Here is a 17,513-nt window from a genome sequence, read left to right on the forward strand (position 1 = left end):
AACTACCCGACCAGAATTTTGCGGCTTTACCGCAGATAAAAATAAATAGAAATCAGTTTGAATTCAAGCCAAAGAGGTTATTAGCCTTGGTTAAGGTTTTAACTACTTTTGGGGGTATGGACTACACTCGTACCGGTTCTTGTAAAGAACGAAAGGTCGGTGACCTAAATTACGCTTCTTTCAAGCGCAAAGCTACGGCAGCCCCGCTGCAATATGAGGCGTACATATATACAACCCATCTAGTGCAATACTCAATAGTATCAGCCGGACCAAACAACGTTTTCTACGCTTCGTTTCAGATATTAGTATACTTTAAGCCACAGCAAACTAGAGGCAAGTCCTTGTTCCGGCTTAACGGGTTGTTTCATAAACACTGCTACATATTTAATCTCAGTACTGAGATCTGAACGACACGAACGACTCGTATATCTGACAATTTTCAAGCACAAGAAGCTCAAGGGAATGGAAAGAACTATATAAGAAGAGATGAACTCAATTTTTGTCAAGAAAGAAAGAATTTCATTAGAATGGAACTAATACAATTACTACGATGTTTATCTCACCAATTTGGACACGTTAATGCACAAGAAGAACCGTTTGAAAAGAACAGAAAATTCAGATACGCCAAGCTAATTTTGTGAGGCAGCTCGCAAACTCTAAAAGCGCAGAAATAGCCGAAAAAATTTGGAGCAAATGCCGTCCGCGGAGAAGGCGAGCCAACGTTACACTTTTAACATCTGCATCTTGTGCAGTATGTAACACATCTAGCAGATCTTTCCTCGTGCATGGGTACACCAGCTGTTCAGAGTGTAAGGATGCATATTTGATTGTAATCCATGTCGTTGACATGTTCTATCCCCAATTGATCAGACGATCAGAAAAGGTATGTGATGGCCTAAAAATTGATATTCGAAACGGGGGCAGCGATGCGAATGAGATGCGGTTGTACAGTACAAGTACAAATAGACCCACGTGTAGCGAAATGCGTAGCCTTCTTTACTTTGGTAGCTCCGATAAAAAGTTAGTAGGTTATATTCTTCTTCTTGATTAACTATGGGCAGATCCGAGTTACTTATCATGCGCTCTCGTGGAAAAGGTGGCAAAGCCTTTACCGATGAATATTTAAATGGTATGCAGATAGAAAGCCAGTAATAGGCAATACATGCTGTAGTACACACGATCGGTCTTCTGTATCAGGGCTGGGGTGTAGGCTGTCAATTGTGATGCACAGAAGACAAATAGACGCTGGTCAGAGCCACAAAAAGCCGCGTGTGCTTTTGTTAACATTCTTTGATTTCCTTCACCATGTCTACGTGCATGTCTTCCAAGACGAAGATTGAAATACGTCTACGGAGTGTCGCAGTGCTAGTGATGATAATTATTCTGGTATCGTCGGCGAGTACAGTTGCAGTCAAGACATCGGTTTCTTCGAATTTTCAGTTTCCTGAAAGGGCCCGTCGTCATCAGCAAGTCAAGACGACTTTCAATCCGAAGCCAGAGCATTTGATAGCGTGAAACGACTCATTTCACAGTTCAAACGTGATAAAGACCTGTACGCTGTTTTACGCGATCGTTCGAAGGATTTGCAAACAGAGTTATCTGTGGTTTCAACAATGTCAGCGAACATTATACACTCAAACCCTTTTTCGAAGAAAGAAAACCTCGTGAAATATCTCTTTAAGATTGGACCAAAAGAGGCCACTGCGGCGCTTGAGAGAATTGGGAGGCAGCTGAGCAGGAAGCAAGTTGACGAGCTGATCAATCAGTATGACGCTGCGATCAAGATGATGAATTTAGATCATAGCTGGGAATCTGCCTTCAAATTTATCACTGGCAAGTCGGCACGCGCTGCGAATCCACTTTTTAAATTCAAATCCGATTCTTATTACAAGCTGATGTTGGAATGGAGGACAAAACTTGAAGGAGGGCAATTCAACATCCGCACTATTCTTCTTAAAATGCCAACAAAAGAAAATCATCACTGAAATCAGCGCATATCGATCTTGAACAACGCACAAGAAATGCCCACCTCAAGAAATAGCGCATTTTAAAGCTGTATCTTGAGCCAGCTCAGTTAAAATGGCACTGACGCTGTTCGTGGTGCCGTTTGTTCCCTTTTGTTCAGTGTGGTGATAGCGCTAAGTGGAAGCTTCAATCCACAAATTAAGAAATAAATTCTAGATTATGCAATAATTACTGATTTTCTGTAGCTCAAATAAATCTACGGCGACTGCCTAATTTGACGGCATTTATATTCTAATTTGATGAAATTTCCAGATAGCAGAGCGTGGCGTATGACCACAACACCGGACATGATGCCAAAATCACGCAGTCACTTTATTATTAATATACTATGAACCTTACATGTAACATCTTACAAACTTCAGAAGCAATACCGTGTTTTAGGAGATATCCATTAATTCGATTACCAGAATTTCTGATTTGTACGTCACCAAAAATTGAATATTACGATAAAATGGGAAAACTTTTATAAGCTAATTTATATTTTTCACCGTGGGTACTCATAATTAACTCATATGTACCCATTAGGTAACCTTAGATATGATAATAGTACCAAAACACGGCAATCATTACTGCGATCAGTGAAGGTCCAACAAATGCTACCATGACTCGAACAGATTGCGCAGTTGAAAAAGATTCTTCAGATGTTTGAGTCGGTCTCAATGACTTTGGTCCATCTTTCTTCTCTCTAGTCTCTAAATCAGAGTCTACTTTGTCCTTCTTCCGACGTTGCATCAACTGAAGCGAAATATCAATCACAAACTTATAGGATCCTCGTTGTCAATCCATTTAGTAACGTTGTTCGTACCGTTAACTCAAGATCATCTATGGTCATGCGTAGCTGCCATGGCACTTGAATCTTCTGCCTTTCTAACTCAAATATTAATTGGTCGCGGCATAAAAGAAACGCTTTGTACTTAATCACGACTTCTTCACCAAATGCATCGTCACGCTTGGCCTGTTGGTGTGCTGCCTGAAGCTCGTCGTCCCGTGCATATAATTCATCAAGCTTATTATCAATAACCTTCGACTTGTGTCCGAGATCCTCGAGGCCCTGTGTTAATAGAGACTGTCCTACCATACCTTCTTTCCAGCCTAAAATTAGGACGACAGAAGAAATTATAAAATAGGTAAAATGGTAATCAACGCTTCATTTACATTACAAGCTGAGCGTCCTGGCCTATGCACATCTGACTATATCACTTTACAGCTCTACTACATCATCACGACGGTGGCCGTACGCATGATCTTGCGTAACGTAATGATTGGCGCCATTAGCATCGTATGTCTGTTGGCGACCATTCTGCGCAGCTGTATTTTGGTAGTCGACACCACCTTTCGGGTACTGAGACTGCAAGACTGAGTGTTCCATAGGGAGCTGAGCATTACTCAAAGCACGGTCCTTGTGCTGTGCTGGAGTCTCGTCTTTGAAATATTCCTGAGCTGTCTGTTCTTCCTGGTCATACGCAGCATCACGTTGAAGTTTGAACTTTTGCCAGAATGTATAAAGCGATCGAATCATCAAAAGAGCTAGCACAAAGAGATTGAGACCAACAATAGCCACCGAGATGCCATTTTGTAAACTAGTGGGGAATCCATCGCTAGCAGCGGCAGTCACTAAGAAAAATGTCAGCACAAGCACAGCGATCTTCATAATGGAGACAAAACTGGTTGTAGTCTGAACAAATTTTGAGTGATGTGGTGATTGAATCTCGAGGTAGAAGAAAAAAAGCACGTTTATCGCGAGAATAATCGAAACCTGCGCTTTGCCAGACATGCCAGCACAACCAGTCACTACACCGGTTGTCAACGCCACCATCATCTTGGCAGCAAAAAAGTAGCGATTTTTAAATTTGTATTCTTCATACAAAGGTCCATAACGCATATTGACAACCTTTTTCATGTGCTGGACTGTACCGACATCTGTAATTTCTGCCTCGTGCTTCTTCACTACAAAGTAGCCATACACAAGAATACCGCTAGCCAAAAACAGGATAGCAGCAATTGCTAGCAGACACTTTGGATCCGTGATACTCTCGTATTTCGTCGAGTAATAGATTTGAAATGTCGCCGTTACTCCGATCGTATATTGGGACAGAATGGCCACAAGAACCTCAAGACCAATCATCTTATCAAAAAATTTCTCCAAGTACTCTTCACGAGGCATTACTACACCAGCGAGTAGATAGCCGACACCAAAAAGACCGACTACGCAAGCCATGACGCAAAACACACCCGCCAGTGTCACGAGAAATAACATGTCTTCTTGAATATCAAGCTGACGAGAATATTTTTCAATTCCCGATAGTTGCTCAAGACTGCTCGAGCTACCACTGCTATCTGAATCTTCAAGACGGCGACTTTTACTAAACTGACTGTAGCCGTCTGAACTACCATCTGAGTGAGAGTTTGAGAGTTTGCCAAAGGGTAGAAACGTGAATGCTGCAGGAGCCATTGCTTTACCAAACTGCGCCAAAGCCGACGACTTTCCATCAAGTTGAAGCTGATTCACGAGTACACCAAATTGACAGATCTCTACTGTCGTAATTGCCATAGTTGAGCCAGCTGCAGCAAAAGAAGCACCTGCAGAACTAATACCACCCACAGCAGTACTAGCAATCGCAGCAATTCCTGTAATAGCTACAGTCACACCAGCAACACTTTTTGACGTCACAGCTACAACTTGACCAGTCGTTGTCGTGTTATCCTTTGTAATCACACCATTTATCTCGTCGTTTGCACGCAGCTCTTTCTTCGCTGCATCTGCTAGACTTCCCGAGCTATCTCTATCTACGAGCAGAGCTGAGCACGAACATGATGAGAAGGAATTTTCAGAAGAGTACGTGCACTGCTCGGAATTCGACATGGTGGAATTGGATAAAAACGTTGAGACTGTGGACGAACGATGTTCTAAAGCTTGCACGACATTGGATGGAAGGAATGATTGGACACTCAGTCCGTCGTAGACCGACGAAGAGATGCCATTGCCAGTACCGTACTCCCACGTATTGTTTGTGCACGATGGAAACGAACAGATGGATACACAAGTCGAGCCGAACGTCGAGTCTGCTGAATTGCTGTAAATGACACAACTGGAGGCTTCAACGGCCATAGCAACGTCGATACCAGCACCACCGCAAGTCAAACCGAGTATGTCCCACGTTGAGTAGAACGTACTGTCACATACAAGATCTTGTGTCTCGGTGGAATTTGACGTTTCTCCATCAATTGTCGTGCTCGAATTTGTAGCTGATGTGGATGACGTTGAATTCGATGGTACAATAGTTGACGTCGTTCCATTTACATTTGTCGTTGCTGGCGTAACTGTCGTTCCTGTTGTACCGGTAATGTTTGACGTTCTGATAGGAGTAGTCAATACATCTGTGCCGCTCGGTGTGCCAGCTAAAGGATTCGTAATAGCAACCGTTCCAGTAGTACCGACTGTATTAGTAGCAGTTGTAACTTGTAATTGACGAAATCTAGTGGAGATTGAAGAAATAGCATTTGCTACAGTGTCGGACGGTGGCGTGACAGTCGTTGAAGCTGCCGTAGAAGGCACCGCGACGTTCGATCCCGTTGTCGTAGTCGTAGATGCACTGTCAGGAGTGTTTGTTGTCGATGGAGCTGTTGTAGTCGATGGTGTTGTTGTAGTCGATGGTGTTGTTGTAGTTGATGGTGTTGTTGTAGTCGTTGGCGTCGTTGGGGTTGTCGATGGAGTCTGAGGAGTAGATGGTGGTGTAGTTGGTGGACTTAGTGTAGGCGGTGATGGTGTCGTGGGAGTCACAGGCACACCAGCACTACCCGTTGAGTCATCACTACTACCTGCAGTAGTGACATTTGTAGCGTTATCAACGCCATTGTCGTCACTTGTAGTGGCTGGAGACAAATCCGAGATCGTTGGGCTACCGACGTCTGCATTTTGTGAATCCTGACTACCTCCATCTGAAGCTGACGTCGAGTCTGAGGACAAGGTCGTTTCATCACTGTCGATGTCATCAGTATTCGTAATATCGGCCACAACTTTAGTAATAGGATCTGTGAGTGTTGATGCCGTTCGACCTTGGACGGATACTGGACACGTGGTAACAGCGGACGCCGCATGTACCGCCAATGCTGTCGCGCCTACGAGCGCAAGCAACCGCACGTTCATCTTTGTACTTTTTGTTTGTAACTCGAGAGTACTCTTTCCTGTGTGGTAGGAAAAGAGTTAGTACTTCTTTACCAAGGTAGAGAGAGAATGCCACTTTGAAGTGGCCTGTCGTCTTGGTGAATTTGGTAGAAAAAGGGGTTGGGGGAGGTGGTATAGTGAAATGAAGTTTCTTTGTCTGTTGCAAGTACTAATTGCGTGCCACTGGCGATCAAGCGACATATGTATTGTATTTGTCCTTCATTTCTTTACTAGAATATTGGCGAAAAGAAACAGAACGATCAGATTAGAAAGGGTATAAATAAATTTCAGAAGGTCAAATTTGTACACGCTCTCAGTTCGAGATCGTAAAGCAACGTGATATTCAGTGTTATTTCTTCATTATGCAGATACTGCGTCTGTTATTTCAGAGCTTGAGCTGCCGTAGAAATTGATCAAAAACACGTTAGTCGAGTCGAATCGTAATTTATTCAGTCTTTACTGCCTAACATAATACTATACTCGATTGGATAGGATACAGAGTCTAAAAAGTCCATGGTTGAAAAATTTTGGGTTTGTTGATTAGTATAAAATCTTATGTTGAGCGATTCAACTTTGAGGGTCATCTAAATTTTAGCGTTTCATGACTCGTCATTCGATGGATAGAAACTAATGACTTTTGGTCATCCTGCAGAATATATTCATTTATTTTGATGATGAATGCTCGATTAGAGGCAACTACAAAAACTAAAAAAGATCATATTTTAGGTGACCAAGTAAAATATATAGTTACAAATGATTGTTTAGACGGTGCTCAGTACTGTTACGCACGGATTGAATGATTTACAGTCAAGAATCAGCTTTGAAGTCTATGACCAGGCATAATGAAATTGAGAGAAGAGATGTGACCTTGCTATTACAGAGTGTTTGGAGGTTACGACTTCTTCCATTCATTGATGTCCGTTATTCTCCCAGCTGCTCACTTCTAACGTTAGTAGATAAAACACTGGATTTTTGGGATGGTAATCGCATTACGTTTTGGAGGCTGCTTCTCTGCCACGCTTTATACAATATACTTGTGATAAAATTACTTACAAACTAGTTCTGATCACGTTTTGTAATAATTAATACTTATAAGTTTTTTGATAACAATAATTAAATTGTAATTTCTAATCTGGGTATATCTATTAAGCCTTAGAGGTATTCGATATAAATAGTAAGTTGTCAGAGAGAGCGTTAGCAACACACGTACTTTCTATCTGTACAACACTTTTATATCAATACATGGCTCAGGACACATGTTAGGACAGCGAATACCCTTAACAGACAACTGAACAAAATCCTCAATACATTATATGGGTTACACTATAAAGATCACTTGATAACACCCACCTATTGCACATTTCAGTACTCATGACACTTCGTCGCAATGGCGCGCGCATTCGCAAGGCCCTTGACTTTTGTGACCTTGACAAATCTATTCAACAACTACTACGGAACTCACCACCTTTTCGAGTGCTCGGTATTGACATTAATACGAACAGTACCGGTTTTGTTGTAGTCACAGAACGCGGCCGTGTGTGCCGCTGGGGTTACATCCCCACAGACCATTTCGCTAGCTCTAACGTGATGGCTATCGGCGGTGCAATCGATGATTTTCTTGCAAAGGTTCAAGCTGCTGAGCTTGAGCTCCAGCAACAAGAAAATGCTCGATGGATCGTTGGTATCGAAGCATTTATGCGAATGTTCCGCTCTGGTCGATATCACAATGCCGGCATTTTTCAACTGGCACAACTTAATGGTATCGTGTCTTTTGCCTGTTGGAAGCGCTTTGGTTCACTTCCACTTCACACACATCCTTCAGCTGCGCGAAGTTTTCATGGTTTGTGTACTTCATCAGTCAATAGTAAAAGTGGCAGTATCAAACATCAAGTCATGACATTTTTAAAACAACAAGAACCGGAATTGACTCAAGCAGCAAGTTGCGATTCGAAGTCAAGTTGTGTCTTTCCAACGTTTCAGCGAAATCGGAATGGCTCATTAGCTGACTCCGCATTTGATATTGCTGATGCTTATGTCATGGCGTCATATACACGTTGTATGTACTTTAAAACGCTGCTGCAAACGGAACAACCACAACTGTTAGAAACTTTTTCGCAACGATACCTTGAGCTAACACACAAAGCTGCTACTAAAACGAAGAATGTTCGCGAGATCAAGATTATAGAGACAATGAATGAGAAAGAAAAGCAGGCATACACACAGGATTTGTTTGCGTATGGCCTAGAAAAGTGGTTTAAAGAGCACAAAGCACAACTTTACGCCAGAGAATGATATGTGAGTTGAATTTACTACGTTCATGTTGAAAACTTGTACTGCACACAATACTCTGTGCTTAATGGAATTCATGCACGTCTGTCCACGCATCCTCGTCGTTTTCACGTTTGTAGTAGTCAAATAAACTGTCTGGCTCAAGACCTAGCATAGGTTTGTTCTTGTGGATGGCCATGGCCTCGACAAAGAGCTGAACAAGACTAATGTTGGTCAATAAGGGAACGGAGAAATCCACCGCTGTGCGACGAATCTGGTAGTTATTCTCCATCTGTTGGCTATGGTTATTGGGCAAATTGACAACTAGATCAATCTTGCCATCCTTTATCAGGTTAAGCGCATTATTCGCGCTGTCACCGTCCGATGGAAAATCTACTTTAGTTGACGGAATGTCGTACTTTTTTAAGAAAGCATGCGTTTTTTGGGTCGTGTACAAGCAGTAGCCGAGTTCGTGCATCTTGTATGCTGCATGTACAAACTCTTCCGAAAACTTGTCCTGCATTGAGAGCAAAATGTTCTTCTTGGGTAATTTGAAATTCGACGAGATGAGCGCCTTTAAGAACGCCTCGTGGCGGTTCTTGCCAAAGCATGCCACTTCACCTGTCGACGCCATTTCAACACCCAATAGCGGGTCAGCTCCACCTAAACGAGTGTACGAGAACATGGGGGCCTTAATGCCGACATAACCCTCTGGACGCTTTGGGCCATCAAGAGGAGGTAGATTGTCATTGTCCGTTGACTCGCCTACCATCACTTTTGTGGCAGCGTTGATAAAATCGGCGCCAGTTGTTTTTGACACGAACGGAAACGAACGTGAGGCGCGTAAATTGCATTCAATTACGCTCACATCAGCGCCCTTAGCCAAGAACTGTGCGTTAAAGGGACCAGAGATATTAAGTGCTTTAGCGATTTTCTCAGCGTTGCGCTTAATCTGGTTCGTGTAGAACGAACTGGCCTCAACAGGCGGCAAAACCAGTGTGGCATCACCACTATGCACACCGGCATTCTCGACGTGCTCGGAAATTGCAGCGGCGACAACTTTGCCGTCCCTGGCCACAGCATCAAGCTCCAGCTCCTTCGCACCCTCCACGAATTTGGTAATGACAACAGGATGGTCAGCAGACACAGCTACGGCTTGATTTAGAACGTTATTTAGTTCCTCAAACGAGTAGGCAACGTTCATGGCCGCTCCACTTAATACGTAAGACGGACGCACAAGCACAGGGTATCCCACGCGCTCAGCAAATTTGCGAGCATCTTCGTGGCTCGTCAGCTCCTTCCATGCAGGCTGCGGCACACCGGCCTTGTCCATCAGCTTGGAGAACTTGTATCGATCTTCGGCGCTGTCAATCATAGTTGGGTGCGTGCCAAGAATCTTGACGCCAGCCTTGTGCAGCGGCAGCGCAAGGTTGTTTGGGATCTGACCGCCCACGGATACCACGACGCCTTGGACGCCCTCACGGTCGTTGACATCCATCACGCGCTCCTTCGATAGTTCTTCAAAGTACAACTGATCACACTCGTCATAGTCCGTGCTCACCGTCTCTGGATTATAATTCAGCATCACAGCTCGATGGCCAAGTTTGCGCAGTGTACGAATGCAGCTCACAGCGCACCAGTCGAACTCGACAGAACTTCCAATTCGGTAAGCACCGCTGCCCAATACAATCACACCATCATTCGGGTCTTGAGCAGGAACATCGTGTTCGGTACCGTTGTACGTCATGTATAGGTAATTGGTTTGTGCTGGATACTCAGCCGCTAATGTATCGATTTGCTTCACCGCTGGCACGATACCAAGCTCCTTGCGCCTCGCACGCACTTCGTCGTCTGTACAGCTAAACATACGAGCTAGTTGTCGGTCTGCGAATCCGAGCTTTTTAGCCTCAATTATCTCCTCAGCACTTACATCGCAAAGCTTTTTCCCAGTCAAATTCACATCGCAGTCACAAATAGCTTGCAGGCGGCTGAGGAACCACGTGTCAATCTTTGTAATCTCGTGCACTTGCTCAATTGATAATTGGCCAGTCTTTAAAGCCTGTGCAATTTGATAAATTCGTCGATCCGTGGGTTTGCCAAGTGCTTTAACGAGTTCTTCGTGAGATAGTTCTTCATAGCGCGGCTCAAAACCTTCATTTGAAGGTTCAACCATGCGCAGAGCCTTTTGAATCGCCTCTTCGAACGTACGTGCAATGGACATGACTTCACCAACACTTTTCATCGACGAACCGATTTCTGTGCTGACATTGTCAAACTTGGCGAGATCCCATCGTGGCATCTTCGCAACGCAATAGTCTAGGGAGGGCTCAAAGCAAGCAGTTGTACTTTTGGTTACCGAATTCTTTAAGTCAGGCAAATTGATACCCAGGGCAAGTTTAGCCGCCACAAACGCAAGAGGGTAACCCGTGGCCTTGGAGGCCAGTGCGCTGGAACGCGAAAGCCGTGCATTCACTTCAATAATACAATACTCTTCGGATTCAGGGTTCAAGGCGTACTGGATGTTACATTCACCGACGATCCCAAGATGACGCACCACCTTGACAGCAGTTTCACGCAGCATATGGTACTCGCGGTTTGAAAGCGTTTGAGAAGGCGCAATTACGATTGATTCGCCCGTGTGAATGCCCAGCGGATCAAAATTTTCCATGTTGCACACTGTCAGACAGTTGTTAGCAGCATCACGCACGACCTCGTACTCAACTTCTTTCCAGCCCTTCATAGAGCGTTCGACTAAAATTTGGGGACTACCAGAGAACGCTTGTTTCGCCATTGTACGTAGATGCGCTTCGTCTTCACATATACCTGAGCCCAGACCCCCAAGTGCGAAAGCAGATCGAATCATTACAGGGAATCCAATACGATAAGCCGCCTGAACGGCGTCTTCTACCGACTCAACGGCTTCGCTCTGTGCAATCTTCTCATTAATTTCGGCCAGCTTGTCGTTAAAGAGCTCACGATCCTCAGTGTAGTTGATTACATCAATTTGGGTACCGAGCACCTGCACGCCGTATTTCTTAAGTATCCCACGCTTGTCAAGCTCCACACCGCAATTGAGTGCAGTTTGACCACCCATAGAGATCAAAATACCATCTGGACGCTCTCGTTTTATTACTTGCTCAACAAAGTCCGCGTTCACCGGGAGATAGTACACATTACTGGCTTGTGCTTCACTCGAACGGTCAATATTAGTCTGCACCGATGCAATATTCGGATTGATTAGAATCGTCTCAATATTTTCTTCCTTCAATGCTTTGATAGCTTGTGAGCCAGAGTAGTCGAATTCACCAGCCTGACCTATTGAGAGACCGCCAGAACCTAGAACAAGCACCTTCTTCACCTTTGGTCGTTCAATATGAGGACGCTGAACCAAACTCTTAATCGCTCCCTTCTCTTTGTTGCGTACAGCATCGAGGAATGTATCAAAGAGAAAGTCTGTATCTGTGGGACCGCCAGCGTGCTCTGGATGAAATTGTGCAGTGAAATAAGGCTTTGACTTGTGAATTATTCCCTCATTTGTGCCGTCGTTCAGATTTACAAACAATTCATCCCAGTCGCTAGGCAAAGTATTGCCATCCACAGCGTAGCCATGATTCTGAGCCGTAATATAGCTCTGACCAGTCTTACAGTTGTGCACGGGTTGGTTCTGACCACGGTTGCCAAATGGCAGCTTGTAAGTGCTAGCACCAGCAGCAAGACTAAGCAGCTGATTCCCAAGACAGATCCCAAAGATCGGTTTAACATCATTTCCTTGTAAAGCAAGCGCTTTTTGTAGCTGAGCCGTCGTTTCTTTCATGATGGCCGGATCTCCGGGACCGTTAGAGATAAAGAGGCCATCGTACCAGCCAAATTCTGATGAAATGTCATGGTTCCAGGGTACACGCTTAACCTCAGCGCCACGTTTTACGAGTTCTCTTATAATATTGTACTTGATACCGCAATCAACAGCCAGTATCTTCAGTGGATTCCCCTTGCCATAGGTAATGATCTCTTTTGTCGAGACAAGGGATGCAAGATTTGCCTCATTTACATCAATAAGATTGGGTTTGTCGCAGCCTTCAACAATAATACGGCCAGCCATAGCGCCGTGTGCCCGAATTTTTTTGGTAATAGCACGTGTATCAATGCCCATGATACCGGGAATGCCTTCACTTTCAAGCCACTCGGACAACGACTGCGCGGCGTTCCAATGACTGTGATGAGTCGAGTAATCTTGTACAATCATACCTGCAGCGTGGATGCGGTCTGACTCAATATTTTGAAGAAGACCATACTTGTCTAATGCTTTCGTATCGGGTACACCATAGTTGCCGATCATCGGAAACGTCATATTAAGGATCTGACCCTTAAAAGACGGGTCAGTTAATGCTTCTGGGTAGCCAACCATCCCAGTCGTAAAGACCACTTCACCAGCTGTAGACTTTTTTGCACCAAAAGAAACACCGCGGAAGCGCGAACCGTCTTCAAACTCGAGTACAGCGGGAGTCTCGAACCGCGGCACATTGCGACGATTTACTTTTTCGCGTGCGGAAACTAATAATCGATTTCCGTTGGCCTTGTGTAGTGGCACACGGCGCTTCACCGAGTGCAACAGGCGAAACATTTTAGATCTTATTAATTGGTTGTAGTAACGCCGCTACGTTCGGGTGGAAAATGATACTGAGGTGGTAATTGAACCAGCACAAGATCGCACAGACCTTTGTCCATACTCTTAACGAGATGCGGTGATATTTCATCTTGATGCATACATACACTAGTATTATCCAAAGGTAACGAAAGTTACCTTTGCTTATTAAAGGTTTTGCTTCATGTAGAAAATGATTTGTGTGACCAGCCGCACATCGAAGGGACCACATAACGCTGATGATAAAGGCGTGACCAAATTGATTTGTTGCAGACTCATACTTTTGTAATTCAGCCAATTTAATTGCTTTGGAGGAATCTCTTAAAGAGCTTTCACGCATGCACAATCATTCACGAGCTTAAGACACTGATTGAATCATGAAGGATTTAATCCGCTGGTCTAGATAATTGATGAACTAAATCAGCAGTGAGAGGGATTTTAGTACCTGAAACACCGATCAGGAAACGCCCAATGTAAAGTTAGTGTATTCGCTAATGTAGTTAGTGTCTTGAAGATGACTTGAATATACACGTTTATGACGAAAAAATTGATCACTTTGGACCCGTTGTTGACGCCCGTGAGATTCCTGTTCCTCGTATTCAATAAGAGAGCCAAGACCCGACACTCAACATTGAAACTGTGGCCGCGAATTAGTTGGCTGAACCTACAATCGCTTAGGACCATTAATCTGTAAGAATATGGTCCAAGTTCGTCGGCGCCAAGGTGAACAAGATAAATACTGCGAGCGCATGGCTACGCTGGACAACACTTGATGTCACTGAAAGAAGTTGAGTGGAAGAACCAATTGATGCAATTCCTGCCATCACTTTCAACAGTGATTCTCACGTTAGCATCGTCATACGCAGATTTCCAGTAAAAGGCGCTGGCATATCTTGACACAAGCGCCAATACCGCTGTCAACATGTCAGTAACTTTATTCTCAAGTCTCCACCTAGGTCGTGAACCTATTTTCTTGATCAAAGCTTGAACAGTGTGCGTGCTTTTTTTCTAAAGAGCATTTGATTCCTCCAATAAGTCTGCAATCAAAGATGCCCAGGAATTTAAAGCTTAGTAAAAGTATGGCCTAATCTGTGGCTCCAAATGGGTCCACTAGTTTGCGGCAGATATCTCAAACAATCCTCTTTATCAGGCTAAGGCTATTATCTTACACGAAGCACATTCTTAAACATGACAATAAACTGCTGTGTTATCATACGATTGTCGCAGCAAAGCGAGATCTTAGATATTCTTTCTTTACTGAAATTTTATGATACCATCGTATTTTTGTGATAGAGATGGAGGAAAAGCAGCGAGAAGACAGTCGCAGCGTCGCGAAACGAGTGGAGCGGCCATCACGAGGTGTGGGTCCAGCAGGTGGAACTTCGGCAGGCGTCGGTGGATGCGGGCGGAATAATGTAGTAGTTAAGGTGGGAATGGTGGGAGACGCGCAGGTGGGTAAGACAAGTCTTATGGTCAAGTATGTAGAGGGCAAGTTCGACGAGGACTATATTCACACATTGGGCGTCAACTTTATGGAGAAAACGATTGCGTTACGTAACACGGAAATCACATTTAGTATTTGGGACCTCGGTGGTCACCGCGAGTTTATTAGCATGTTGCCACTAGTGTGCAATGATGCGGTCGCCATTCTCTTCATGTTTGATTTGTCTCGAAAGGCTACGCTCACGAGTATTAAGGAGTGGTATCGTCAAGTGCGCTCTATTAATAAGGTGCGATATACTATGCATTTTGTGAGGGCTATCATCACGACGTCATGTTACTCATAACTAGAATGCATTTCCCTTTCTTGTCGGGATGAAATACGACCATTTCGCAAATTTTGCGGTAGAGGAACAGGAAGATATTACAAAACAGGCACGTAATAGAATGCAGTTAACTCTTTCGAGTTATAATTTTGTGCTGACTATTGTGACCGCTTCACAGGCGCGCAAGTTTGCCAAGGCTATGAAGGCGCCATTGATCTTCACGTCAGCCTCGCACTCTATTAATGTGCAAAAAGTGTTCAAGGTTGTGCTTAGCAAAGTGTTCGATCTCAAGTGTACTGTTCCCATCATTGATCGTGTGGGCGATCCCATTCTTCAGTATTAGTCGCAATCTTCACCGCGTTCACGGCGTGCTTTTGCTTGTAAATATATAGAGATTGATGTGTGTTGTGTGAATGTTCAATTTCCACTGAGTACCCTGAAATGTTAAGGATAAAGCCAGCTTGTATTTGGCAGGACGACAGCATTCGCGAACGAAAAAGATTCTTCTAAGAAATGTCGATACCAGAGTATTCATCCATGCCCAGTGCAATATTAATGTTTTGCACTGCTTGCGTTGCCGCACCTTTGAGAAGGTTATCAATAGTAGCAATCACCACCAAACGGCCTGTGTCTGGATCGAGTTGAAAGCCGCCCACGCTCACGTGCGGGTGGTACGCATTGTCCTTAACGAATGGTACGTCGGATTGCACTTTGATCAAAGCTTCATTTGCGAAATACTCATGGTAAAGCTCCTCAGCCTGCTTTGCTGAGGTGATAAGGCCGTTATCAGCAAGTTGCGCAGACAGCGTGAGATGAATGCCCTGGAAATATGAGGCTACATGAGGCATGAAGCGAATCGCCGTGCCGAGCTGGTAACCAATTTCTTGTTCGTGAATGTGCCTCACAGATTTGTAGGCAATAATGTTGTCTTGAAGCATTTTTAGATCGTTGGCCATAGAAGGATTTGTCCCAGCTCCGCTATAGCCTGAGACGCCAAATACGTGAGGCGGAATAATCTCGTCAATCAACTTGCCACTCACTTCGGGTTTCCCGCCGAGTAGTGGAAGCAATCCGATCTGCGCTCCAGTGGCGTAGCAGCCGGGATTAGCAATATGTGTAGCTCCCTGCAGTCGCATGCGTCCGCCTGGAGCCTCTGGCAGGCCATAAGTCCACTCAGCGTTAAACCGCTGATCAGCACTTAAGTCGATAATGAGTTTGTTCTTGCGATGAAGTGCATCTAAAACTCCAGCGTATTCCTCGCAGTAACCATTTGGTAGTGCCAGTACCCACACGTCAACAATTTCTGCAAATGGCGAGGTAGCGATATTATCGAGTCCAAGCTCACAAAATTCTAGTTCAGGATCGATGTTTAGCTTTTCATTTTCGATAGGCTTAGACGGCGTCTGCGTGTGCGGGTTTGTTGGAACCTTAGATGCAACATCGAGGACTCGTTGACCTATCAAAGCACGCGAGCTAGCGCACACCAACTCGAGCTCGGCGTGGCGGCTAATCACGCGAATGAGCTCACGGCCCACGTATCCACGAGCACCAAGCAGACCCACGCGATACTTTCCATTCTGGCATCGCAAAACGGCTGCCTCTTTAATGGTGGGCTTTGCACTAGTGACAGCGAGTGTCTCACCTTTAATGCACGTTGTACCAGCGCTTTTCTTACTCATGATCTCGCGCATAAGCTCAGACGCCGACGTGAGAACCACAGACGAAGTAGATGGCAGACCCTGCAGCAACGTATTGATTTCATTTAGCTTCAAAAGAGTCCCTTGACGGCCGGTGTAGTCTTGTGCAGCCATGCGTTTGTAGTCTTTGGCCATATTGATTGTCTTCAGCTTGGTACCGTCGTCCGCAATCCAACCCCCTTTTGCATTAACAAAAATTGTTTTAAGCGGTTGCAGACTAAGGGCTAGTTGGCGAGCAGCCACATCAGCGTTAATATTAAGCGTCTGGCCATCGGCACTCTTGCCGAGGCAAGAAAGCACTGGAATCTCGCCAGCGTCGATGACAGTCTGTACAGGGCCGCCGTGAACCTTGTTAACTTCGCCTACAAATCCAAAGACGTCTTTGTCTTTGAATTCAGCCTCGAAGACACCGCTTACAATACCTTTAGCAGGCACACTAGCCTTGCCAAGAGCGGCCACCAGTTTAGCATTTGTATCAAGAAAGATTTTTTCGGCGATGTCGAGCGTTTTTTGGTCGGTGACACGATTACCTCCTACATAGTGAGGCTCCACTCCTTGCTTCGCTAGCTCATCATTCATCTGTGGACCAGCGCCGTGCACAAGGATGGGATGAAGACCAGTGTCCTTCATAAAGCGCAGCGATTCAATCAGCGTCTCTAGCTCGTGAATGATCACGTCGCCACCTATTTTGATGACGGTTGTATGCTTTTTGCCAGGTGTGCGGTACAAATGCTCAAACTCCTTAAGCGTTTCCTCCGGAGCGAGAACTTTGGCTAATTTCAAAGCGTAGTCATCGCTGGCGTTTGACGACAAGGTGCGAATCTGCCGCGTTGCAGCAGAGACTGACTTGGACGCGAGTATGTTGGTAGCTTTGTGCGGATATGTGCCACAGGCAGGCAATGTCACGGCTTGCGAGCTCCGCTGACCGCAACGGGTCAACGCAGGCAATT

General features: G+C 44.8%; 8 protein-coding genes across 8 annotated transcripts in view; 3 read left to right on the top strand and 5 right to left on the bottom strand.

Annotated features, from left to right (window-relative positions):
* Window positions 1-215: 215 nt before the first annotated feature.
* On the bottom strand, window positions 216-1,306 carry PHALS_14743 (uncharacterized protein). The gene has a single exon (XM_036407065.1). It carries the CDS (start codon window positions 847-849, stop codon window positions 616-618), a length of 234 nt encoding a protein of 77 aa, XP_036263326.1. The 5' UTR covers window positions 850-1,306; the 3' UTR covers window positions 216-615.
* PHALS_01415 (RxLR-like protein) lies at window positions 1,306-1,985 on the top strand (the record flags this gene model as incomplete). Its single annotated transcript, XM_024715798.1, has 2 exons — window positions 1,306-1,386; window positions 1,452-1,985. The coding sequence occupies 2 exons, from the start codon at window positions 1,306-1,308 to the stop codon at window positions 1,983-1,985; spliced, it is 615 nt and encodes a 204-aa protein (XP_024581460.1).
* Window positions 1,986-2,556: 571 nt separating this feature from the next.
* Window positions 2,557-3,103, bottom strand: PHALS_01416 (uncharacterized protein; the record flags this gene model as incomplete). The annotated part of the gene is made up of 2 exons (XM_024715799.1): window positions 2,557-2,760; window positions 2,831-3,103. The coding sequence occupies 2 exons, from the start codon at window positions 3,101-3,103 to the stop codon at window positions 2,557-2,559; spliced, it is 477 nt and encodes a 158-aa protein (XP_024581461.1).
* Window positions 3,104-3,226: 123 nt separating this feature from the next.
* On the bottom strand, window positions 3,227-6,172 carry PHALS_01417 (TRP-like family; the record flags this gene model as incomplete). The annotated part of the gene is made up of 1 exon (XM_024715800.1): window positions 3,227-6,172. The coding sequence occupies one exon, from the start codon at window positions 6,170-6,172 to the stop codon at window positions 3,227-3,229; it is 2,946 nt and encodes a 981-aa protein (XP_024581462.1).
* Window positions 6,173-7,561: 1,389 nt separating this feature from the next.
* PHALS_01418 (uncharacterized protein) lies at window positions 7,562-8,482 on the top strand (the record flags this gene model as incomplete). The annotated part of the gene is made up of 1 exon (XM_024715801.1): window positions 7,562-8,482. The coding sequence occupies one exon, from the start codon at window positions 7,562-7,564 to the stop codon at window positions 8,480-8,482; it is 921 nt and encodes a 306-aa protein (XP_024581463.1).
* Window positions 8,483-8,543: 61 nt separating this feature from the next.
* PHALS_01419 (carbamoyl-phosphate large subunit) lies at window positions 8,544-13,079 on the bottom strand (the record flags this gene model as incomplete). Its single annotated transcript, XM_024715803.1, has 1 exon — window positions 8,544-13,079. One exon carries the CDS (start codon window positions 13,077-13,079, stop codon window positions 8,544-8,546), a length of 4,536 nt encoding a protein of 1,511 aa, XP_024581464.1.
* Window positions 13,080-14,395: 1,316 nt separating this feature from the next.
* PHALS_01420 (septum-promoting gtp-binding protein 1) lies at window positions 14,396-15,209 on the top strand (the record flags this gene model as incomplete). The annotated part of the gene is made up of 3 exons (XM_024715804.1): window positions 14,396-14,830; window positions 14,892-14,975; window positions 15,045-15,209. The coding sequence occupies 3 exons, from the start codon at window positions 14,396-14,398 to the stop codon at window positions 15,207-15,209; spliced, it is 684 nt and encodes a 227-aa protein (XP_024581465.1).
* A 163-nt stretch (window positions 15,210-15,372) lies between these two features.
* Window positions 15,373-17,513, bottom strand: part of PHALS_01421 (n-acetyl-gamma-glutamyl-phosphate reductase) — a gene marked incomplete at both ends in the record, with an annotated part of 2,154 nt that continues 13 nt past the window's right edge. The window contains one exon of the mRNA XM_024715805.1: window positions 15,373-17,513. This exon is cut by the window's right edge and continues 13 nt beyond it. Coding sequence (XP_024581466.1) covers window positions 15,373-17,513 — 2,141 coding nt within the window.

Source organism: Plasmopara halstedii (assembly GCF_900000015.1).
Source record: "Plasmopara halstedii genome assembly, contig: Scaffold_1561, whole genome shotgun sequence".
Lineage (NCBI taxonomy): Eukaryota > Oomycota > Peronosporomycetes > Peronosporales > Peronosporaceae > Plasmopara > Plasmopara halstedii.

Coding starts and splice junctions, on each gene's coding strand:
- PHALS_14743 (XM_036407065.1), bottom strand. CDS start 849: ATGTCAACGACATGGATTACAATCAAATATGCATCCTTACACTCTGAA.